The 23,729-nt window shown below is 46.7% G+C and overlaps 4 protein-coding genes across 8 annotated transcripts in view; 3 read left to right on the forward strand and 1 right to left on the reverse strand.

Annotated features, from left to right (window-relative positions):
* The first annotated feature begins 4,598 nt into the window (after positions 1-4,598).
* On the forward strand, positions 4,599-6,951 carry GDF9 (growth differentiation factor 9). Its single transcript, XM_065690434.1, has 2 exons — positions 4,599-5,097; positions 5,658-6,951. Exons 1-2 carry the CDS (start codon positions 4,698-4,700, stop codon positions 6,608-6,610), a joined length of 1,353 nt encoding a protein of 450 aa, XP_065546506.1. The 5' UTR covers positions 4,599-4,697; the 3' UTR covers positions 6,611-6,951.
* Positions 6,952-7,750: 799 nt separating this feature from the next.
* LOC136019971 (cytochrome b-c1 complex subunit 8) lies at positions 7,751-8,383 on the forward strand. Its single transcript, XM_065690646.1, has 2 exons — positions 7,751-7,985; positions 8,155-8,383. The coding sequence occupies exons 1-2, from the start codon at positions 7,832-7,834 to the stop codon at positions 8,247-8,249; spliced, it is 249 nt and encodes an 82-aa protein (XP_065546718.1). The 5' UTR covers positions 7,751-7,831; the 3' UTR covers positions 8,250-8,383.
* Positions 8,384-11,558: 3,175 nt separating this feature from the next.
* LEAP2 (liver enriched antimicrobial peptide 2) lies at positions 11,559-13,898 on the forward strand. The gene is made up of 3 exons (XM_065690647.1): positions 11,559-12,131; positions 12,531-12,670; positions 13,556-13,898. Exons 1-3 carry the CDS (start codon positions 12,075-12,077, stop codon positions 13,590-13,592), a joined length of 234 nt encoding a protein of 77 aa, XP_065546719.1. The 5' UTR covers positions 11,559-12,074; the 3' UTR covers positions 13,593-13,898.
* A 569-nt stretch (positions 13,899-14,467) lies between these two features.
* AFF4 (ALF transcription elongation factor 4) overlaps positions 14,468-23,729 on the reverse strand; it is a 52,366-nt gene continuing 43,104 nt past the window's right edge. For all 5 annotated transcript variants that reach the window (XM_065690639.1, XM_065690642.1, XM_065690643.1 and 2 more), the window contains 6 exons: positions 23,492-23,628; positions 23,022-23,093; positions 22,207-22,300; positions 21,415-21,458; positions 20,417-20,637; positions 14,468-20,162 (listed from right to left, as the gene is read on the reverse strand). In XM_065690639.1, the coding sequence (XP_065546711.1) occupies positions 20,044-20,162; positions 20,417-20,637; positions 21,415-21,458; positions 22,207-22,300; positions 23,022-23,093; positions 23,492-23,628 (687 nt within the window). In that variant the 3' untranslated portion in view covers positions 14,468-20,043. The remainder of the gene's footprint in view (positions 20,163-20,416; positions 20,638-21,414; positions 21,459-22,206; positions 22,301-23,021; positions 23,094-23,491; positions 23,629-23,729) is intronic.

Consider the following 23,729-nt stretch of genomic DNA (forward strand, 5'->3'; position numbering starts at 1 on the left):
GAGCACGCAGCTGGGGATGGGTCATCACATCACAGAGCAGGTGAAAACTATTCACCCACACGTGGAGAAAGGCCAAAAGGCAAGGAGGGAATGGCAAAGCCCAGCCCTGACAGCAGCACCCATCAGCCTGGATTAAATGCAGTCACAAATTTGACCTGAAGGCCATGGTTTATAGATGTACACGCACAGCACCTCCCTGTAACAGCAACAGCAAAGAAACGACAGTTCTGTTCATTAACCTCAGTGGGCTTATTTCTATAAAATATTAACTATATTAAAAGGTTCCACGTGGGCAGTTGTATTTGGAAGTCTGCACAAAACCTGCCCTGTTAATGTCTCTTAAAAGACTTACATGAAATAAGTAAGAGAGTTTTCCATACACCTGCTAGATGCTGGACCACCTAAACCAACATAAATGGAGGGGTGCTCTGGGGAAGGGGCTTGCTCCGCCACCCGCAGTGGTGGTTATTTTTCATTATCTTTATTTTCTTCAGGAATATCTCGTTACAAGGAGAAACCTTCCAGTTTTCCATGTGATATCTGCTTAGGAGGTGAAACTGAGTGCCAGACTTCAGCACTGAATATAGAATCACAGAATAGTTAGGGCTGGAAAGGACCTCAAGATCATCCAGTTCCAACCCCTGCCATGGGCAGGGACACCTCACACTAAACCATCCCACCCAAGGCTTCCTCCAACCTGGCCTTGAACACTGCCAGGGATGGAGCACTCACAGCCTCCCTGGGCAACCCATTCCAGTGCCTCAGCACCCTCACAGGAAAGAATTTCCTCCTTAGATCCAAGCTAAAAACTAAACAATATCCACGTTCCTCCCCAGTCTTCACATGGATGATGAGAAGTGACACATGGATGAGTTGTAAATTAAACTCTTGATACAGGAGAGCTCTAAAAAGCACTCCAGCAGCAAGCACCATCCTGAGAGGAACACTGAAGAGGTTTGATGAAGATACTCAGTGGCCACCAGCAGCCTGGCAGCAAGCAAAACCAGGCTTGTTTTCCATGGCCAAGTGGGCCTGTCAGCTCATCAGTTGTTCTCATAACAGGGGAAGTACCAATGCACTCCCCTCTCTCATGGGCACAGCTTCCACTGCTAACCTGTTACGTTTTCAAACATCATCTCCGTGCTGCCCCTAATGCTACAGCAGCAATGATCTCCTGTAATCTTCTTTAAATCCCTAGAACTCCTTCTATCACGCTGTCAAAGATAACTGTTTGTGTGCCAAGTCCCTTCTCTTGTCCTCTACTGAGACTACAAACTCTCTGGGCAGTTTGGTCTGTGTTTATGCAGCACACAGGAAAATGGGCTCATGTCCATGCGGGGAATTTCTAGGTTCTATAAATAATGATAAGAGAGTGATGGTAAATTACAGCATAAGGAAAAGTGATACATGCAAAACCGCCTAGGTAGCAGGAGAAGCAGTCTGCAAGAAAGGGGGAATTCACAAACCATCCCTCGGTGCCCCAGCTTGTGTCTGTGTCTAGGACATTTCAGTTCCTTTCCAAGCTCTTCCAGAAGGCTGACATTTAAGCCTGGAAAGCGAGTCTTCCATGGGACAAATACAAGTATGATAAATGGGAATGAACCGCATCTACTGTGTCTGTGGAAAACAGCCGGAACGGTCAGTGGGACAGCACGGACTACGGAGGCTGCTGTAATCACAGGTAGAAGGCAGTGGTTAGGAACAGAGGTGCAAATGGTGCCTGATCTTCTGGCTCTCGTCAGTTTAAGGTATTGATGATGTTATCACCAAGGAGATTAATACAGGCTGACTTGAGCACAGGCTGCTATCGTCAGTGATAAAAAATATCTCTGTTTTACACTGCAGTCATAAAAATCAATGGTAGGTAGGTTTTCAGCTCTGATCCTGTCCAACGACGACATATGCATGCATGTGTGTGATCCTCCTGGTTTCCGGCAGGAAGAAGCTATTAGAAGTATTTCTTCTTCTCAAGCTGCTAGGGACCGCGCCAGCTCACATGTGCGGAGCAGACACGCAGCTCAGCTGTGCTCTGCATGGGCAGCTGGTGAAGTTTCTGCCCCATTATTAATGGGCCCTGCAGAGAGCACCTGATGCTTCTGGTATTTCAAAGTCCACTGAATCAGCTCAGCGGCCAAAATGAAACCACTGTGTTTATCGGGGCATAACAGCTATAGCCGTGATTAACGCTCCTGCTGCCTTGTGTGAACAAACAGATGTCATTAGCTAGCTAAGGGCAAAGCTACGCGTTCTTCACCTCTGCTTTACAGCAATGTAAAAATCAGTGTTCGTTTGAAGCTCAGTGTTTCCCCAGGGAAAAAAACCAGTTTCTACTGCAACAGCCTGATGATTAATGATGAATATTTAAGGGGACTGAAACATGAGACTATCAAACAATCCACTGATGGTCTGGATTCTGAAGAGGTTGATGAAACGAATCGACTAATCTCCTTGGACATTGTGCTTTACTGAACAGGTCTTTAACGTCTGAAATGCTTGTGCACATGCATCTGGCACATGTAGGTATGCCAGAACCTCACTCAAACGTAGCTGCTATTTATAACTCTTCAGCAAACGTGTCCAAGCCCCAAGGAAGCTGAAGTCCAGTAAAAAGGCACAGTTAGGGTGACAAACTGGCTTTGGCAGTGAGTGTGGCTTAAAGGGCTCTCTCTTTCCTCCTTCATTCCCTCCCCAGCTCCCCTGCAAGTCACAAGGCTTCAGTTCTGCGCACAGGGATTGTTGCGGCTGTGTTGGGTCAGTAAATCTGTCCAGGAGGACTGGGTTTCACAGCAAGACAATCGATGGCAGCACAAACTCCAGCTTTCTCCCTCTCTGTTACAGGCTACTGCAGAGCAAAGGAAGTCTGATTTATTAGAAGCTGCTCAAGAATATAAATACACCCATGGGAAGATTTTAAGCCTTTACTAACACTGAGAATCCCGGCATTTCTACAGCCATTCTCAGAGCATTTCAGTTCCTATTTATGCCCTGAAAATGATCCCATTTTCTAAAGGGTCCATCAGCCCACACACCAGAGTCAAACCAAGTAGATCCACTTCCACAGGTCTAGACCAACCAACTAAACCTTACCCATAACATCCTTTGAAAGCCTCCCCAGCATCTAACCCAGTCAGACACCAGGATGAAGGAAAATAAACTAAGCAGCACTATGCTTGACAATGAGATGAGGAGCAGTGGTGGTGGTGGTCCCCAGCCATCACCACAGCAGCTCCCAGCCCTGGCCAACAGAGCATGAGGCAGTTTGTGTTCGGTTTCTCCCTGTCATTACGGTTGGGAAAGGTGCCTGATAGACTGGCTCCAGCTGGATGTGTTTGGACTTTGACCTCTCTGCTTAGATTTCCAACAAGATGGCTAATAAATGCGGATGAGTTTTATGACCAGGCCACTAGACTTTGCAGGGATATCTCGGTCAGGGCTGGGTTTAAGCCTACAGTTAAATTGTGTCCTCTCATGAACTTCTCAGTCCACTTGATTTTCAAAAGCTACACGTTTAGCAATAGCCTCTTTAACCCAGCGTGTATACAGAAATACCTAAGGCTGTTCTGGCACTCACCACGCTGAATACTAGTTCAGGATTTGCTATGCCTTTAGCACCCACAAGTACCACTCCTGTCCTGTTGAGCCCTGAATTGTTCAAGATAGGCTTAATTGTTCTCAGCTTGTCCAGTGGTTTCAGCAAGGCAAAGCAAATACTTGCGTTTTGTTGGATTATTTTCCTACCATTTCAGCTCCCTGGACCCACCACGGGGTCTGACGACACCAAAAATCAGCGCAGGGGAGAGAGCAGGAAGGCACGTGTGGAAAAGGGCAGGGTTAGAGCAGCTTAAACCGTCGTGGAGCAGCAGAAACACATTTGAAACTAACACAAAGTGGCACTAACCCACAAGACTCTCAAACCAGCTCAGAAGCCTTAAAACGTGAAAGCTGGATGATGGGTGCCATTACACTGGCTCACTGAAAGCAGAGCTCTAATCAGAACCAACTGCCCCGAAAACACATTCCTAACGAAATAAAACTGAAGCCATCCTTTTAGTTATGCCCAGCTATAAGAGTTTATAGGATTTCTGATGCAACCACCATTGCTCTATTGGGAACACACTCCACAGATATATGACACTGAAAAAGCACTCTGCTTTCTGGATGCCTTGCCTCAGACTGGCAGCAAAGATGTGCTGGGATGACGGTGCTATCCTCATAGTTACTTCTCTCACAAGTGGATCTTGCAATCTATAGAGAAGGAAATGTGAGAAATACATTAACACAAAATGAAACCCAGATCTTCTGTTAGCTTAGTACTGCTAAAGCCAGTAATATCAACGTTATAAACTTCATCCCCAAACAAGCAGGGATTCAGTTAGACCAGCTGATGCTAACTTGTCTGCCCAGCTCCCTCTGGAGGCTGCCGCTCACTGTAGCTTTTTAACGTACCCTGTAAAAAGGTCAACTCGCCCAGTAAGGACTTTGATTGTAATGATGCTTTCATGGGCAAAGGCTTCAGCCTAAACGCAGCCAATACGGGGTTTAAGTGGCCAGCTGTAGATCTTTGTCTTTGGTTTCTAATCAGAAGGAAGCCCCCCTCCCAGTCTGCAGCTGCAACAGATAAAAGGGATCAGGCTCAGGAGCTCTTTTAACTTGAACGTTTTAGGGGAGGCACTGTTTTGGCTGTGGCCCTAAAGAGCATGGCAGGTACCTGGAGAATTTGTGTGTGCCTCTACTGCTGCTTTCCCTGGCTTTCTTTTGGCATCCGGGGCTCTCCTCGCTCCAGGGCACGCGTAGCCTCTGAGGACACCAGCAGCGAGCTCAATCCATTGCCGGGGCTGCCCAAAGGTGTGAGACGTGGCTATGCCCTCCTGCCTCCCCTCCTCAAGGTGCTGTCGGACCGGGAACAGCAGGTCTGGGAAAGCGAGGCCCCCAGGCTGCAGCCGGACTCCAGAGCCCTCCGGTACATGAAGAGGCTCTATAAAATGTCTGCTACCAAGGAGGGCATCCCAAAGGCTAACAAAAGCCACCTCTATAACACTGTCCGCCTTTTCACTCCGTGCTCTGAATGCAAGCAGCGCCCCAGGGACCTGATGAAAGGTAGGTGTGCAGGGACAGGAGCTGATGAGGTTTAAATGGGGGGTTCTCTGTGTTCTGTGCTTGCAGCGTAATGTAAAATGTCTTATTTTTAGAGCTGTTGATATTTTAATCCTGGGGGCTCTTCTCTTAAGCTGCAGGAGCTCCCCATAACCTGCTTCTTGCTGAATGGCATTAGACAGACAGTGGGCAACGCCACACCACTGGTGCTATGTTCCAGGTGATACCGATGTTTCAGGCTGACTCCTCTTGCTTTGAGTCAGAGCAAACTACAATCAGTTCTAATTAAAGTGAGCCAAGTAGGAAAGATGGTTAGGCACAATGGGCACCATGTTTCCTTCTGCTGCCCATCTCAGTTTTGGGTTACTCAAGGCCATAAAAACAGAGCACTGTAACCAAGTGCCAGAATCTCACTGCAAGATGACTTTTCTCCTTGCCTTGTATGTTTGCTGGGGAAGCATCTGCTGCTGAATCATTTCTGTTTCTCCATTCCATGCCAGTATCTGTGTCCAGGTGGATATTAAGACTCACTAACTCCCCAAGATTGCTGTTTCCCTTCTCAGGAGACATTCACCTCGTGGATTTACTCTTCAACCTGGATCGTGTCACTGGTCTCGAACACTTGCTCAAGTCTGTCCTGCTCTACTCCTTTGACACCTCCGTTCCTATCTCCTCTTCAGTTAAGTGCATGTGCCATTTGTTTGTCAAGGAGCATGATTTTGCTGGCCAAGTCTGTCCCAGCGTTTCACAGGCTGTAGCTTTCAGCCTGCACTTCGAAGTCAGAAAACGCAAGTGGGTTGAGATTGACGTGACTTCTTTCCTCCAGCCCCTGATCGCTACTAACAGGAGGAATATTCACATGGCTGTGAACTTCACTTGTCTGATGGGTGATCCGCAACAGAGCACGAACCTGGAAATGCCTGTTAACGTGGCGCTGGTTCCCCCTTCTCTTCTTCTTTACCTGAATGATACCAGTGAGCAAGCTTACCACAGGTGGAACTCACTCAGGCACAGAAGGAAAATCCCAGTGCGGCCCAGGCAAAGGAACGGTCTGCTTGTTGATCCTTCGGGTGACAAGGGAAAAGAGACTTCACAGGGCCAAAGGGCCTCTCGCCGGCGGAGAGACGGGAATGGGAGAGACACGCCAGCAACTTCGCCCTCTGATCTGAGCGAGTACTTCAAACAGTTCCTGTTCCCTCAAAACGAGTGTGAGCTTCACAACTTCCGCCTCAGCTTTAGCCAACTCAAATGGGACAAATGGATCATAGCACCACACAGGTACAGCCCCCAGTACTGCAAAGGTGACTGCCCAAGGGTGGTCGGGCACCGTTACGGCTCTCCCGTGCACACCATGGTACAGAACATCATCTATGAGAAACTGGACCCGTCTGTCCCGAAGCCCTCCTGTGTTCCTGCCGAATACAGCCCACTGAGCGTCCTAACCATAGAGCCCGACGGCTCCATCGTCTACAAAGAGTATGAAGACATGATAGCCACCAAGTGCACTTGTCGGTAGTGGGTGAACCTCGATGGGTTTTACTTGGGTTTTGGGTGTTTTGGCATTCTCAGAGTAGTTGCAGCTGTAATTAAGTGAATAGCGTTTGGGTAGTTCTAATAGCTCTACAGAATCCCTTAGGATTGAGTATGCAGTCAGTAGAAGGTATTTTCAACAGAGCACTTATTTTTGTAGCCACTCAGTCTTTCTGGAATGTGAACTGAAATGTAAGTAATACCTTTTATTGGAATAATTTTGCATTTAAAACGGGGAAAAGATTTCAACTACCAGATGTCTGTTGTAAGCTGTTTTCTTACAGATTCAAAAAGAGAAATAAATGCCTACCCTGCATACCACTTACATTCAATGCCTTTGAACTCTCATTTGCATTTGAACCCTCCCCACTGAGGGGATTCATAGAATCCACAGAATCCCAGGTTGGAAGGAACCTTAAGGCCCATCTGGTCCAACCTTTCCAGGGAAACGTGACTTAGACCAAATGTCCTGGCACCCTGTCCAGCTGGATCTTAACAATGTTCAGTGTTGGGGAATCCACCCCTTCCCTAAGTCGGAAGGGGGCGATCCAAGGGGTGATCATTTCAATGGCAGCTTGTTCTCACTGTGATGAAGTTTCCTCTTGTGTCCAGTTAGGACCTCTCCAAGAGTAACTTGTGCCCATCCTTTCCCAGATTCCTTGTAAAAACGGGGTCTCCCTCTGCTCTGTAATCACCCTTTAAATACTGGAACATAGCATCCCAGCCTGGTTTGGGTTGGAAAGGATCTTAAAGCTCATCTGGGCCTCCCCTCTGGCAGGTTAAAGCCATTCCCCTTGGCTTGTCCAAAGGCCCTCTCCAGGCTTCCTGCAGCCTCTTTAGGCACTGGAGCTGCTCTAAGGTCTCCCCTTAAGGAGCCTTCTCCAGGCTGCACACTCCCAGCCTTTAGATCATTCTTGTGGCCCTTCTCTGACCCGCTCCAGCCCGTCCCCAGCCTTCCTGTAGAGCAGGGACCAAAGCTGCCATGCTATTCCCCGCTCCGAGCAGACCGGGATAACGGCTCCTGTATGTGCGCTGGTGATGCCCCCCCTGCGGTACCCCAGCACGGCGCAGGCACCGCCACGCCGCGAGGGACCGACGGGAGAAGCATCCCCCGCCCCGGAAAGGGAAGCAGCATCCCCGCTTCCTCTTCCTCTGCGGCGGCGGAGCGGTGCCTCGGGGCGGCGGGGGAAGGTGACCCGGCGGTGCCATGGGGCTTCACTTCGGGAACCTGGCGCGGGTCCGCCACATCATCACCTACAGCCTGTCGCCGTTCGAGCAGCGCGCCTTCCCCAACGTCTTCTCGCACGGGGTGCCCAACATGTTGCGCCGGTTCAGCTCCCAGGTCTTCAAGGTGGTGCCCCGTGAGTACAGCGGCACCGGGGCCCTCCTTCAGTTATCCTTCCCCCCCCCCCAGCATCGGCGCTTTGGGGACGGGGCAGGCTCTGCGTGGCAGCAGCCTGGTGTAGTCACCGAAGGGCCGTGCTTATGGCAGCGCGGGTTGTGAGTGCCCCCCTTTCCTTCCCTTTGCAGCCTTCGCGGCAGCCTATCTCCTGTATTCCTGGGGAACCCAAGAGTTTGAGAGGCTGAAGAGGAAGAACCCCGCTGACTACGAAAACGACCAGTGATTCAGTGCGCACGGATGGCCTTCTCTCGCTGGGTTATCACTTTGGTGGTGTTAAGCTTCTCCACATGACCAGAAGGGCGTTAAGGAGGAGATAGGTCTTGTCTAATAAACTTTGCCCTGTGACTTTGCGTGAAATCTTGTGTGTCTTGGGATGCTTAAGGTGAGCAGCATCAAATCTGTGTCTGGTTTGCTCTGTCCAGGGAGATAATCAATCTGGCTGAAGTTCTGTATGCTCAGATGCTTTTATCTCAGAGCATGTCCAGCCTGTTTCTTTGCAGCATTTCTCAGTATAACTAACACAGCAAGGGGTGCCTTCAGCTGGAGATGGCTTGAAATAACACCTCCTACCTCCCTGCTGTTTGTCTTTCCATCCCTGGCTGCTGCTTCATCCCTTAGCCTTTAGATGAGTGAAAGGCAAACAGCCCGTAACTTGGTGCTGCCCTGCGCTGTGTGAGCTGGCTGTGGTCAGGGCTGAGCATGGACCTCGACCCCTGTGCAGGGGCTTGTTCTTCACCAGGAGCCCCATGCGGGGACAGCGGGTACAAGCTGCACCCCCAGCGGGTACCCAGGGCACGGGGAGCGGTTTCATCACGATGCAAGAAAGGGATTTTTCCTGCAGGAGACCAGGCGGTCACAGGAGCAGCCTCCCCAGGGCTGTCCTCAGCTGGGGGGTTTATGGATGGGACAGGACGTGGTGCCAGATGGCCTCAGCCGGGCCCCTTCCCATGGGAGACTGGACCAGACAATATTTCAAGGCCCTTTCCAAGCTGGGCTGTTCTGTGGCTGAAATTACCTGGTTATATTCATTGATTAACCGTAGTTCTGCTATTGATTACTATTAACAGAATCATAGAAACAAGGCCGGTTAGTACCTGAGGATGATTTAAGAACAACTGCTTGTAGTAAAGTGACTGAAGTATGGGACAAAGAAACTCACCCTGTGGCTTTAAGTGAACAAGCTTCACTGTTCGCAGTCCAAACACCTGACTGGTTCCCTTATCTTACTTTTCCCTTTCAGCTGACTGTCTCAGGCTCCTGCGCCACACAAAGCAATACGTTTATCTCCCTGTTGTGCTGTTCCTGCGGCTGGTACCGAGAATTTATCTTATCCAGTGTGGGAGTGACGTTTCTCTGGGTTCATTTCTTGGTGTGCTCAGTCCTGGGCTATCTGGAAGACAAGGATGCTCAGGCTCTTCCTGCAGGAAGATGGGGATTATGCAGTTTTTATAGCTGAATGCTTTATTCTTTTGGGGCTCTTAAGCGCACGGGACTAAGCTTAGTGTTAGGGCTGTTCCTCCTGCTCCTGTTTTTACTCCAAGCGCAGTGTGATGTTGGCATAAACGGGAGTAATACAAGTCCTAGAATGGTTGGGGTTGGAATGGACCTTCAACACCATCTAGTTCCGATGCCCCTGCATCCTGCTTATCTGCCACCCCCAGCAGTTGATGGGTAGCTGCAGGGGTGGCACGTGTGAGCTTTTCTGTCGGTAGCTTCCATAAACCCTCATTTTTCACCACATTGCACCTCAGCGGCTGCTGAAGGGCAGCAGCTCCGCTCCATCTCTGTCCCTGTCCACAGACGGCTGAACCGTGTCCAAACCAGCTGCTAGGCAAGTGCAAACACTGCAGCACGTTCCCAGCACCATCCCCTTAGCTGCAGTGTCAGCAGCGAGCAGGCTGCAGGCTGGGCCTCCTCACCCTTTGCTCCTGTCGCAACCGTGCCCAAACGCTGTCCTCTGTCCCTGCAGAGCCGTCCCCCGGTGCCGGTGTCCCCGTGCTCGCCGCAGGGGCTGGCCTGCCTGGCAGGGAGCCCGAGACGTGGCATTCGGGACAGCAGCCAGTGGGAAGGTCAGGGCTGAACAGGGTGTCTGGACATTTTGCTGTCATTTATTTCTGACCTCCCTTTGGTAAATATTAGAAGTGGCAACAGAGCAAGCGTGTGGCCGTTCCTGTTAGAACCTGTGGCTTTTTGCTGACAACCTGTGCTTGTCCATGTGGAAACACTTGGCTCAGTTTTCATCTTTCTTCCCCAGTTTCTTGCCCAGAGCGCACAGACTGCTGCCTGAGAGGGACATGCTGATGCTGTCGGTAACCCAGGACACACAAGGATTTTGATTTATTGGCACAGAGTACTGGTCTTACCTAGCCAAGAAAGCTGAGAAATGATGACATACAGAGGGCCTCGCTGTCAGAGTTGAAGCAGCTGTCACCTCAGATCCTGTGCTCCATGGATGAAGGCTCTTGCTGCTGCCTCTTGTCCTGTCTCTGTTCTATGCTAGTGCCAGGTGGAAACAGCAGGAATTAGAATGAATTCTCTTATATCAGTTGTAGACAGTAAGCTGGGAAGGGTTTTTATTTAATCCCAGTGAAGTTTGGGCTAAGGGGCAATCATCTGTAGACAGGAACCTGACAACATGGCATTACCTTAATCTAACCTGCTTTCCACGCTGGCACTTCTGCCCCCATGTTAAGCAATCACTGAAAATGGCAGCCTCTTATATACAGATTTGTATTTGCCATTCAGCAAAAGCAGACTTCACTGTTTTATGCAGTATCGTGACTTAGCTTAAAACACGGGGTGCTCCAAACCGCACAAACACCTGACACAAATAAGCTGCTGGCATTCTCTTCATGCTACCCTGCAACCTCAAACATCTTGTACCTGGCAGGTCGGGTGTAAGGGGGGAGCTGCGGGAGCCAGAGGCACAGCATCCGAGATGAGGAGCAGGAACCAGGGAGGTCCATGTACAGGGAGACACTGTACTCTTCTCACTCATACTCTTCTCACTCATACTCTTCTCCCACCTGTCCCAGTGCTCGTAAACTGAGGGGGTTGTTGAAGGCAAGAGGTAACACACAGCTGTTCTTCAGTGTTCTTTTCTCTGGGCTGTTGCAATCTCATTTCACAATGGGAAAAACTAACATTCCTCTTAATGACAAGCGGCTCACCCACATCAATGGGAGCGGAGGCACCCTTTGGGAGACTGATCGTGAGTTACACTCCAAGGTGCAGACTGTGGCAGTGACAGCCCATTGAAAGAAGCCACAGTCTTGCCACATGGAGCAACTCTGCTCCAGAAACCCTTGCAGCAATCTCTCCTTTTGGGATTCACCATTTAGAGGTTATCGTCTTCACCTGCACATCAGGATCCCTGGGAGAAGAGGTCTGTTATTTATCATCTACAACATACATTTTGCATTCCAACACCTATCTGACAAGTGTTCCTTCTGCTTTTTGAGTGCTGGGGCGGGCTGGGGGGGGGGGCAAGGCAGGTTAAGTAACTTCCTCATCATTCTTTCACGTACCAAGAATGAGAAGCAGAATCAAAAACATGATTCTCTGCTCCAAATAAGCTCACCAAGACAAAACTTCCCCCAGCTGACAAACTCAAAGCTGCACACACTGCAGCTCTCACAGAAGTTAAATAAGGTCATGGCTTTTGATCTTTACCCTAACACTTTGGGCCAGCCACCCTTTTTGCATTCGAATCCACCACAGGGTTCTGGTAATGCGCTAGGTAGGTTTTAAAGGAAGGAACAGTTGGCACAAATGGTAAGCTGAGCAGACAAAGTACAAGTGGAAGGAGGGTAAATCATTAGCCAGAGAGACAGGCCTTGAACCAGATCACTGCAGCAGATGCTAATTTAGTCATTCCCTCTCGCTCGGAATCGAACTTTGTTCCTGCAATGACTGACAGCTGATGCAACGATAAGAGAATGAAGTCTATAAAAATCTAGCTGAGGCTTGGGAAGTTCTATTTGGGGCTCTTCTACCTCCTCCGCCCGAGGCCGGTCCCGCGGTCCGAGTGACAGCCCACGCTGGGAAGATGCACTGTTGGAAAATGCTGGCGGTCGCCTTGCTCTGCTCACTGCTGCTCTGTCAGGTAAATAGAGACAAGGATTTACAGTGCTGATTCAAGCGCTCAGAGACTTACCAAAACCTGCTATGATTTGCATGAATAAGAATAGCCGGCAGAGGTTAGAGGTGACAGCAGAGCTCCTTCAGAGCATTCATGGTCACAAAAACCCTGCCTAGTGAATACTGCGTTCCTCTGAGATGTAACTTAGCAGTAGTTCTGCCTTTCCTCCCAAGGAGATTAAAAACCATTGTTGATTTTTATGCTTACTTCTGCGGGGGTAGGATACAAGCAATTACACTTCAACAGAGCGTGTTATGAGCTCAAAATGAGAAAGATTTCAAGGTCTTCGCTTAAGACTATTGAGCTCAGCAGCAGAACAACCAGCTGCTGCACGCTCTGACAGCCACCCCGACTCTCTTCCAGACACACTGTGCTTCCTTGAGCCAACCAGAGCCTCAGCTGGTGAGAGAGAGGAGGATGACACCCTTCTGGAGAGGCGTCTCGCTGAGACCTGTTGGAGCCTCGTGCAGGGACAACAGTGAATGCATTACAATGCTCTGCAGGTAACAGCCTCATTCCTGTTCAGGCTCAGTGTGACTCAGTATCATATGAGGTAGAGAAAGTTCCCACTTATTCTCCCTGAATGAGGTATGGAGTTAATTCTGTGCATTAAAAAAAAGATACCAGGAATAGGGATGGGGCAATAGATTCAGACCTCCTTTGTAAGCAACGCCAACAGAGCAGAGTCCAAGTGCCCCTGATGACAGCCCCTGGTCCTTTCATTGCCACCCCAGACAACCTGTCTTCTGAGAGAAGAGCACAGCTTTTGGGTAATCAGAGACCTTAAAATTAATCCTTCTTAAAGGCAGTTCTGTTCACTCTAAAGCATATTAATTAAAAGCAGTATCTTACCCTAAATGAATCACTTTAAGATGATTACTTATGCTCACAGTTTAAGGCAACTAAATATAAAAAGCCACTAGATGTGAGCAAATTGTCCAACTAGGTCTACTTAAATTGGTTAGTTACAATTACTGCCTGGTGACTGAAAGGTGATTTTGCATGGCCCCTCCTCTGCATATACCAGAAAGCAATTAGAGATGGGTAGAACAGAGCCAGTTTCTCCTCTACGTACAAGACAGGACAGCCGAATGCTACTCTGGGTGCATTTGCAATACATACTTGGTTCTACTGATTAACTGTAACAGCAGCTACTGGAAGATCTCAATGGAACAGGGTTTCAGCTGTGGGCAATTTCCACACCGCAGCCTGACCATACAGCTCTATGTAAGACACGTTGGAGCTGTAAGGTAAACCAGAGAACATAAAACGAATCAAGATGAACTGGATAAAGGGGGGAAGGCAACGTGCGCAGCCCGTGAGCAGAAGAGGAGCCCTGCTAAGGCCACGGCCAAGCTGGCAATGCCTGATGAGGTTTTCTTTTCCAGGAAGAACCGCTGCTTCCTGACAACAGCCGCCGAGTGACCCGTCCCCCTGAAGCCCACCCATCGCTGTTATCGCTAACAGTGAAGTATTTATTGACCCTTCAGAAGCGAGGACAGTGGAGCCAGCAATAAGTGTATTTAATGTTTCTGCCCCAGGAACTGACAAAGGACTTCAAAGAGCTTGAGAGCGTTTCCTACCCAGGGCCGTAGCTCTGCAGCACACCTCAGGATGGCTCTGGCCAAGCTCAATAAAAGGACCATGCATCCCCTGTTTGTTTGGGTTTTTTGTAATGGTTCATTACTGTTTTTTAAGGTGTGAATTAAAAACGTCTGTTCAGCAAAACTACCTCGGTTCTCCTTGTCTCCTGTGAGCAAAGTGTACAGGGAGTGCACAGCTGGCGTTTCAAGCGGGAGTGCTTAGCTCAAACTGGACTTTAGACACTTATCCTTCAAGCTGGCAAGTGCACAAAGCAGAGCACGCTTCTATCTCCTTTCCGTCTCAACAGCTGAACTCTTATCAGCAGCTCAGATAAAGGCCTGTTAGAAAGGGAGAGCAAACAAACTGATAATACTGATAGCATTTTAATATCCCAAATATATCCAGCGATAACTGGAAGGAAAAGTATTTACCTTTAATTACTTCTAATCAAATTTACTTTAATACATGTCCTAGCCTGACTTTTGCCACTGGAGTAGCTCCCGTTTTAAAATAAATGGATCGAAATCCAGTTTTGATCTGTCAGACGTTAACTCGCAGGGCTGAAAGAAACAAAACCACCTTTGATTAAGGCCAGTATCAACCAGTGCAGGACGCAAACACTGACTGCCGTTTCCCTTTTGCTATACGTAGAGCAGAGACCTTTGCTTAAGCACAGTACCAGGGAGGAGGAGAGCCACACACCAGACACGAGCGCAGTGGTTTTGAAGTTTAATACAGAAAATCTATTTGATATTTATTAAACTTAGTTTCTCCAGTTACAGTTTTGCATTGTACAAAGCATTTTAATGACACAGTAGTTAAAAAGATCTTTACAAATTGAAATGTGATACCCTTTTCTCCAAATATTTTAATTGCCATAAATTTGTTTAAAAATACACATTAAACGCATGTTTCAGACACTAAACTTTCTATAATCTCAATACCACAAAATACATAGAATATACTATACAGATGTGGAAAAAATCTAGTTAGTATATAATACTTTGCTCACCATTAACAGCTTTATTACGTGAAATGCACATACTGACTTAGAAATCCTAATTTTGAGCCCCGAAGTACCCTTTGAAATTTCAAATGTATTGCAACAAATAAAATCACAGTCTGTGTTTTCTTCTTTTAGGTTTTGGTTGAAGACAGATGCCTAAATACTCTGATAGAAAACAAAATGTAACACATGGACTCGTCATGTACAAAGCATAAAACAGAGACATCCCATTAGTTACTAACAGTACCTTTTCCGAGTGGTTAATAAGGGCTTCACTTATAAGTGACAGGTTCAAAGTGACCTTCCCCCACCCGCGAGCCCTCCCCCAAAAGAAAAACCCTTCTTCACCAAATAATAATTTCAAATAAGATAAAGGATTTGTTTTAATAAATATATAAGCACTTTATCCTCCATATACAAAATTTCTTAAAACAATTTTAAAAGGGGGGGGGGACCAGATACAAATGTCAGGAACTGTGCTTGCAAAAGTCATGCCTGGTCCTTAGAGTTGAGTCCTGGGGTGTGGGATGCCAGCGCAGCCCAGGGGGAACGCGGCACCAGCCATCGGGCTTGCATATAAAAACTGGAGACAGGAATGCCGCGTCCCAATCTGCCTGTATTGGCTCCATCAGCATGTGTGGAGTTACACCAGGAATGGGAACGCTTCCCTCAAGCTTCCAGATGGAATTAAACCAAGCGAAGCATTCACATTGGACATCCTGTGGGAAACTCCACACTGTGCCACCGCATCCACAACCCCTCCGAGCACCGGCCAGGAGCAGAGCTGAGGTTGCCCTCGGCCAGGGCAGAGCTGCTGCTCCACCGGGCTCCCACTGAGACCACAACATCCTGATGGCACAACCAGGCCTCACCTCCCACCCAGCACCGCTCACTTCCAAAAGCCATCCCTGGCGACATTCCAGGCCAGGCCAGATGTGGTTCTGGGCAACCTGATCTAGTGGAAGATGTCCCTGCTCATTGCAGGGGGGTTGGACTAGAAGACCCTTGAAGGTCCCTTCCAGCCCAAACTATCCTATGATTCTAAGAAACAGCACCCCGGCAGCGGAGCCCAGTTCCTTGCAAAGTAAGGGAACTGGACATAGATCGTGATTCCCCGATTGACTGAGTTTAACTTTCCTATTTAGGGGATTTGTCTCCTGGAACAGCTCTGGATTTGTCTGAGTTGGCTAGCAAAAGCTTTGGCTACTCTCACAGATGTCTAGCATTCGCTTTGTTGCTTGGAAACACAGGGTTTTCCATAACACTGATTCATCAGACAGAGAAACCGAAACCCCGACCACAGTATTTGTCAGAAATGTAAGAATTTGGAAGCTGCTGACTCCCCAGTGGGTAATTCAAACTGGACTTGCTCAGGCCCTTTCAATCCCTTAATATAAACACTGCAGTGACAGCAAATACCTGTTAGGTAAACTATTAAATACAGCAAAGGTAGTCTCTCTTCCTCCAGCAGCTTGCCACTTTGGCAAACCACCTCCTGATGTGCCTATGGCGTTAGTTTTACTTGCCCCAGGCAAGTGCTACATAATTCCTATGAAGTACTGACTCGGTGTGTTGGGGCCGTTCATAAATACAGTTGAGGGCATCTTTTTGTGATCACAGCAATCAAGCCTCAGCAATCTAAAGGAATATACATTGCACTCCTGTATAATATGCAATATTTATCACCAATAAGATGGTGATTCAGCACTCAATAAATAATATATCAATATAGTCAGTTGCACCATAATCTAAAAACAAGTATAACATATACTTTGGACAGACTGAGTTCATATATATATACATATATATTAAAAGACACATACAATACAAATTGCATACTGCCATCGAAAGCCAAGAAGAGCCACCCAGATGCTCTGCTTTATGGCTAATAGTTTTAAATCAAAAGAAAAGTCTAGGGCTGTTTCTCTCTGGTGTCCTGAATATTCATTTAGACTTATTGATGGTCGCACCTTATCACCCAGGACCCTGAAGTCTGAGAGCGGGTTCAGACAGCACTGATAGCTGAGCAAGCCTAGTCTGAGTAAGCCATTATTAAGATTCACCAACTAGGACCACAGTCAGCGAGGGAATTAAAATCACAGCATTGATATGTATTTAACAGACAAGTGTCTGGGGGATCATCTGGGAAGGCAGGAGTTCAGGATTCCCTCGTTTGTCACTAGTGCGACGCGTATTGGTACCCCAGTGACGTGTGTCACTGCTATGGAAGAACAGGGTGAGACCCATCGCCTGCACTAGGACAGAGGGATGGAAGCCTATTGAGCACTTAGCTACAGAATCTGACAGAGTACATCACTTTCCTCCCGGAAACAACAGTACATCCCAAAGTAAGGTGTGCTTTTGGAATGGGGAAGTTTATCCGTTTGAACTAGCCACAGATGCATAAGGCATTTCTTTTCAATTCATGAGGCCACCAATATCTCCCGTATGGCAGGCGGCCTGGGACAGTGCTCCTGGGATATTCCACCCTGAAAACCCACTGTCCAGGTGGGACACTTTCAACCAGTCAGGTCCACATTTTGACATGATGTACAGGGGCTGGTCTCTTCTCCCAAGTAACAAGTGACAGAACACAAGGAAACAGCCTCAAGCTGCACCAGGGGAGGTTTAGACTGGATATTAGGAACAATTCCTTCCCCAAAGGGTGGTCAGGCATTGAAACAGGCTGCCCAGGGCAGTGCTGGAGTCACTGTACCTGGAAATGTCCACAAACCATGCAGACAAGGCTCTTAGTTACACGGTTTAGTGGTGGCCTTGGCAGTGCTGGGGAACAGTTGGACTTGATGGTCTTAAAGGTCTTTTCCAACCTGGTTGATTCCTATGATAACATCTTGTGGTTGTTCAAAGACCATAAAGATCCACCGATCTAGGAATAAGCGATACATTTTTAAGAGACCAATTGAACGTGACACCAAAAGGTATTTGTGGGACTCTAGTTAAGGAAAAGAAAAATAATTCCCAGAGATGAGCCCATTCCCGCTACCAGGAATGGTACCTGTGCACAACGGAGCAAGCCAGAACGCAGCCATGCCGGCTAGTGCAGCACTACACAAAAAAGAAACGATGACTGCAACTTCTATGAAGGTATCTTTTATATAGCGTCAAAAGTGTGCTAGGCACTTTAGAGTGTGAAAGGAAAAGGAGTTGACAGTGTCCCATTAGCCAAGATGTGGAGTCTGAGGGTACAGATTCTGTCTCAAACAGCAAACGCTAACAGAAACGTGACCTTGCACAGTGATTCAAGGAAAAGGATGTTCCAACAGACCTGAAGAGGAAATTCAGCTGTCATGGGAAGAGTCACGGGTCTGTTGCCCATGTATCCATCCATTCGCACGTAGCAAAGCTTTTCTGGAAGTACAAAACACGCTGGAACGCAAAGGAAGCTCTACGAATATGCAGCTACCTTTAGTAGGTTACTAATTGCAAAACTTCTAAACTCTTAAAGCCCATAGGACATACTGCAGTACTGAGAGCGTAGAATTCTATTCCTTCTCGCGAGGTTGCCGTGAGTTTGGCACTTAACTACAACTACACACAAAATTTAGTGCAATCATTTTCCTGAACATGCACGTTCATATCTGGTATGGAAGAAAAGGTGAAGTGGGAGAGAAAACAAAGCAGCATTCCACAATCTCACTCCAAAGGATTCAGAGTTGGACTCTTCAGAAGGAGACCACCGCAATGAGAAGTCAGTTTGTGTGACGGACACTAGGACTTTTAGAAAGGAAATGGAATTTTACCAGAGTACTGCAGAAGACCACTGCATACAGTATATACCTGGTCCTGCTGTAAAACATCTTGTAAACAGTTCATAAAATCTTCATCTAAAAGTAAGGCATAAGGCACACCAGACATGGTAGGGGCACTAAGCGATACTGAAAGCAGTAGCAGTTTAAACCTTTAACTCAGACAAGCACCTCACGTGGAAAGGTACTTTGGTTTTCACTTTTTGAGAGCAGGCAACTGCAACTCCATCAACCACTTCTGTTGCACCAAGTCGCTCCCTCGCAAGTGAGTATTATGCTCCATCAAACATTAACAGGACCTTCATCAACACGGGGTAAATACAAGTTTTAAATCCATTCTGCATCACAACAGTCACTCTCCCTGTAATAGCAGGTGTGCTCCCACCCCACGACGGCTCTTGCACTGTCATCCTGTAGTGTCCAACACCTATCAGACCCTAAAAGGAAAAAATGGACCTCGGTTTCTAAAGATTCCTGGTTTCTCAGTCAATGGAAAAGATGCAAATGACAGTTCTGGTAGGAATCTAACTGCTGTTGGGTTTGTCCACCACAAAGTTCACCGACTCTGGAGGTGTCAGGAAACGACAAGCACGGAAACAAAAGGTATTTCAAATGAAGAGATGCAAAAAAGCACAAGATTGTCCTTTTCAGAAACCTTTCCTGTCTGCATCGCACCCGCCGGGCTGAAGCTCATTCCTACACCATTTCTTTGATCTCACATTGAACGCAAATCACTGTAATGTTTTGTGATTGTTATAGTGTTAATCCATGTTTGGAAACTGCCTGGAAAACCATCCAAGTCAGATCCAGCTAAATACTTTTCCATATAAATTTCTTTATAATTCATTTAAATGAAGTATCTTAATACGTAGAAGAATATCTGGAACTTTTCTATTTAGTACAAATTCTGCAATAATAAATCTGTAGTTGTCATTTATTAGTTGACTCGTAGGCATTAGGCATGGAAAGTATGGTGTCCCTACACGTTAGAACCTAGCAACCCTACTTCCTTTACAGGCTCTACCACCACAAGACATTACAGAGTAACAAAGCTCACAAAGTACTTAAATAAAGTGTCTATGTTTAATTTCTGCTAAGTACTCGAAAGGGTAAATTTAGGGAATAACTAAGAACTGCCCCAAAACCGGGCTGTTCAAACTTAAAATTAAAAAAATTCAAATAAATAGGATTTAAATGGACTCTTCCTGTATTGTGACTGGAATTCCAGTGATCTGCCCACGACAGATCAGCAAAACTACTCCTTTCTATGTAGCAAATTATAAAATACTTAAATAACTTAAAACAGGAATACTGAAGCAGTCCAATAACCAAATGATTTGGGGTTAAAACACAAAACACAAATGAGGATGGGAGACGTGTGAAAGCATTCTTTGCTCTTAGTGTCAACTAAGCAATGTGTTATGGCAGTCTTCCTTATTGACATGACACAGTGTTGTGGAGATAAATCAGAGGCAGCGAGAAAAATGTGTTTGAGTTTCCATTCCTTCAGTTCCAAATATCACTTGGCATCCAGGCGCAACCAGTGTAATCCCTGACGGGTGTAACGCACTAGGTCTGTCATGATGCTCGAGTTAAAAACCAGAGGGCCCATAACTTTATCCAGTTCAGCAAAGAACTCTAAAAGAACAGAAACACAAGTTAAAGCTGTGCATGTACCTTTATATGGGAAATATTACATCCAACCTCCATCTTTAATGGCTGTAAACTGACACACAGCCAGCATGGGGTTTCACTGTAAACCAATGCACAACCTTCCACCTCACTTCTGCAGAGGACCTGGTTAAGCGTCCTGCACACCACTGACTGCAATGCTCCAGTTCAAAGCCCGTGAGCACGCTCTGGCACATCTGGTGTCCTCCGCCAGCTCTTACCTTTCTGTTCTTTAGACAGCTGTTCGGCTTGGTCCCATATTTCAGTGGCATAGAGGAAGTTGGATGTAACCTGGACGTAGCTGGCAGCCATTTGATGGATCCTCTGGGGGATCGTCACCGAGGACCCGCTTCCTGAAGGGTTGGCTGCCCCGGAAGAGTAATTTCCTGAATTCCCTGGAGACAGCTTTGGAGAGACTGGCGATGGCATACCCACGGGCTTGCTGCTTGTCCAAAGGAAGCATTCAATTGTAAAACACATATACACACATGTACTTTGAGCACATCATGCTGTAAGATGCCCTCTGAGAGCCCTCTTGCCACATCTAAAGCACTCCCACCTTGAACATCAAGAGGTCAGGATTCGCCCTACAACACATGAAGTGCATGAGCTGGGAACAACTGCCGAGGATCCTCCAATTCCCGTGTGTTAACTTCACAGCCAAAACCTAATTGCCAAACCTCATCATCTCCTCATCCAATCAAATATTAAATTCATTGTTTAAATAAATTGAACCCTAAAGAATAATAATGAAGACATTATAACTACATGGTAACTATTCAGCCATACAATAGTGACCTTCAGATAACAACGCAAATCTGAAATGCCCTCCCACAACTCACGGAGTAACGATCAACGGTCCAGCATTAGGCTTAAAAGAACAGAAGTAAATTGCTGTACTATGAAACAGGCAACTCTGAGAGTTCTTGTAACACTCTGGGCTTGCAGCATTAACAAAACCATTGTTTTGTAGGGAAAAAGCATTAAATACACCAACAAAAGTCACTGAGAGAAGTGACTTGTGTGTTAGTGACACACCGACCCTTAAGTCTTCCAAGCCTTTCTGCACGCAAACAACTGAATCAAAACCTACACCCTCAGAACCATCACCCAACACTTTAAAGAGTGAAAAGCCACTTCCTGAGCACCTCAGGCACAGAGCTTGTGTAGAAAACTAGCTATAGGTTGAGAAGCACAGGGAACAGCTTTGCCTACTCACCTTCCCATACCAGGTGACGGTGCTTGAGAATTATTATAGGAATTCTGTTTGGGGGAAAAAAAGAGATTTGTCACCTGATTCGTGTCCGTAGTTTCACCGGTCACACTTTATCTGCTTATTCAAGTGGCTATTTTTGGCCAAATTAGTTTTTGTTCTATTAAGCAATAACCACACTAACTAATGTCCCAGTGAATTAACATTTGGGTAAATATTCTCTTTTACTGATGACTAAGGCATAAATTAAGGGATTATTTTAGCAACACAAAGGCCACTAAATATACATGGGACTGGAGCAGTCCCCTGCTCAACCCGTTAGAGAACATCTTGCTTTTTTCAGCCCATTAATGGGAAGAAATCTGTTATTTCTGGCACTGAACAATTAAAGATGTCTCAAAAAAAATCTGAGAAGTCAGGCATGAGACAATCCCATTTCCTCTCATCTGGGAGCTACAGAGAAACCCAGTGACATGAGTCACCTATCCCCAAGTGCTCCTTTGGGAAAGCTCCTTACATTAAGGACTGAGTAACGCTACAGAAGCATCGTAACTGTTTTTCCTCATCTGCAACATCTTGATTTAAATAAGCACTTGGAGGACGTGCCTCTTCATCTCCTTTCCCTGAGTTCAGGTAAATTCATGGCAGGAGGCATAACAAAAATGCCAAACATCCCACTGCAAACACCACAATCGAAAGACCAATTTGGATTTGGTTTTCACAGTCTGAAAACCGGATTTAGGAATTCTAAGTGATGCAGAGCTTCAATGTGATTAGGGTTTAAGAACACACAATTACCTTCAGATGTTCAGTCAGAGTTTTAGAATATTTCAATGCACTTTCCTTCTTCAGCTTGAAAAGCCTTAGGTATAGCAGAGACTGGCACCGCAGACTGCCCAAAGACAGAAGAACACGACACAGTTCAAGTCAACTTTATCACAACCCAGTGAGTATCAAATAAATCTATATCAGTGAATATCAAAAATCTAATAGCTGTGTTTCTGACATGTTCTAAGCAGCTCCGACTGCCAGCTCTCTAAATTGCAACTCAACCAAGAATCCATGACCCCCTTCAAATTCCCAAGGACATAAACCCAGCTCTGTGCCTTAAGCTGAAACAGTAAATTTCAGTGATTTTACTGATATAATCAGTTTCCGGTGCTGAGCTTAGAAGACAACAGTCAGTTACTTCCCAAACAAAGGTTTCCTTTATTTCTTACTCCTTTCAGGCCATATAGAGTCTAATGCAACCCACCATGGTCTCCCTTTTCTGCCTGACTCCAACTGGTCCTGCTGAGGCCAATTCTTTACAGCCACTCCCAAGTTTGACTTATCACTGGCTGAGCACACAGGAAGGACCCTCATCCTTTCTGCAGTTACTCCTTAACAGCTCAAAGACTTGGCCTTCGTTGTCAACATCCCCTCAGCCCCAGCCTACAGTAATCACATACACAGCAGTAATCTTTGTGTACAGCCAAGTGGAAAACTCGTATTTGGTTCAAAACCACCTGAGAACTCAGTGTCGTACAGCATTTCATGTAGAGAAAACGCTTGATATCAATCCAGGCATTAAGGTCAGACGGTGTATTGTACTAAGTTCAGAAGACACGTACCAAAGCACTGCTAGCCTTTTATCTGCAGCCGTGGCATCCGGTGCCAAGTAATTCTTCAGCTTCATAGTGTATCTGCAAACAAAGACAGCAAGTAAGCAACAAAAACATGACAGTTATCATTTATCAATCACCAAACATTGGTGTTTTCATGAGTTTCTAGTTTTGCCTTCTCTTCACCAGTTCAGAAACTTCTCTCAGTCCCTAAACACAATGCCAGCTGGGCAGCAACTGCAATAGTTTTGCTTCTTGTGTTATGCCTTGTAGAGTGATTTCAAGAGCCTTAGCAGAAAACGTCTCAACCTTCATGAGAACACTTTAAGCCACAGTAACTGGAACGAACTGGGAAGTGATGCAGTAATACTGGAGAAAGAGATCTCAAAAGCTGGCACAACTTCAGTGCATCTAGCAGCTCTGGTTTCCAGCCATCTTTCCCACCCACTTGACTTTCGTATTTGCTTTGCAATGCTTACTTGATTAATTCCACAGTTTCTGAATACATAGGGAACGGGGACTTGGATTCCTGAGCATTTTTCTCCAATGCATTCCCACACTCAATGAACGACACTACAGCATCTAGGTAGTAGACAGCCTTCTCAAACCTGTCAGACTGAGCACATGGGAAAAGCTTTTAAGGACAAAACCCAGAGAGGAAGTACAAGAGAGCTGCAGTACAGCAGGGCAGCGAAATGGCAAGAGCAGGAAACAAAC

The sequence above is a fragment of the Lathamus discolor genome, chromosome 10 (genome assembly GCF_037157495.1).
Source record: "Lathamus discolor isolate bLatDis1 chromosome 10, bLatDis1.hap1, whole genome shotgun sequence".
NCBI classification, from domain to species: Eukaryota; Metazoa; Chordata; class Aves; order Psittaciformes; family Psittacidae; genus Lathamus; species Lathamus discolor.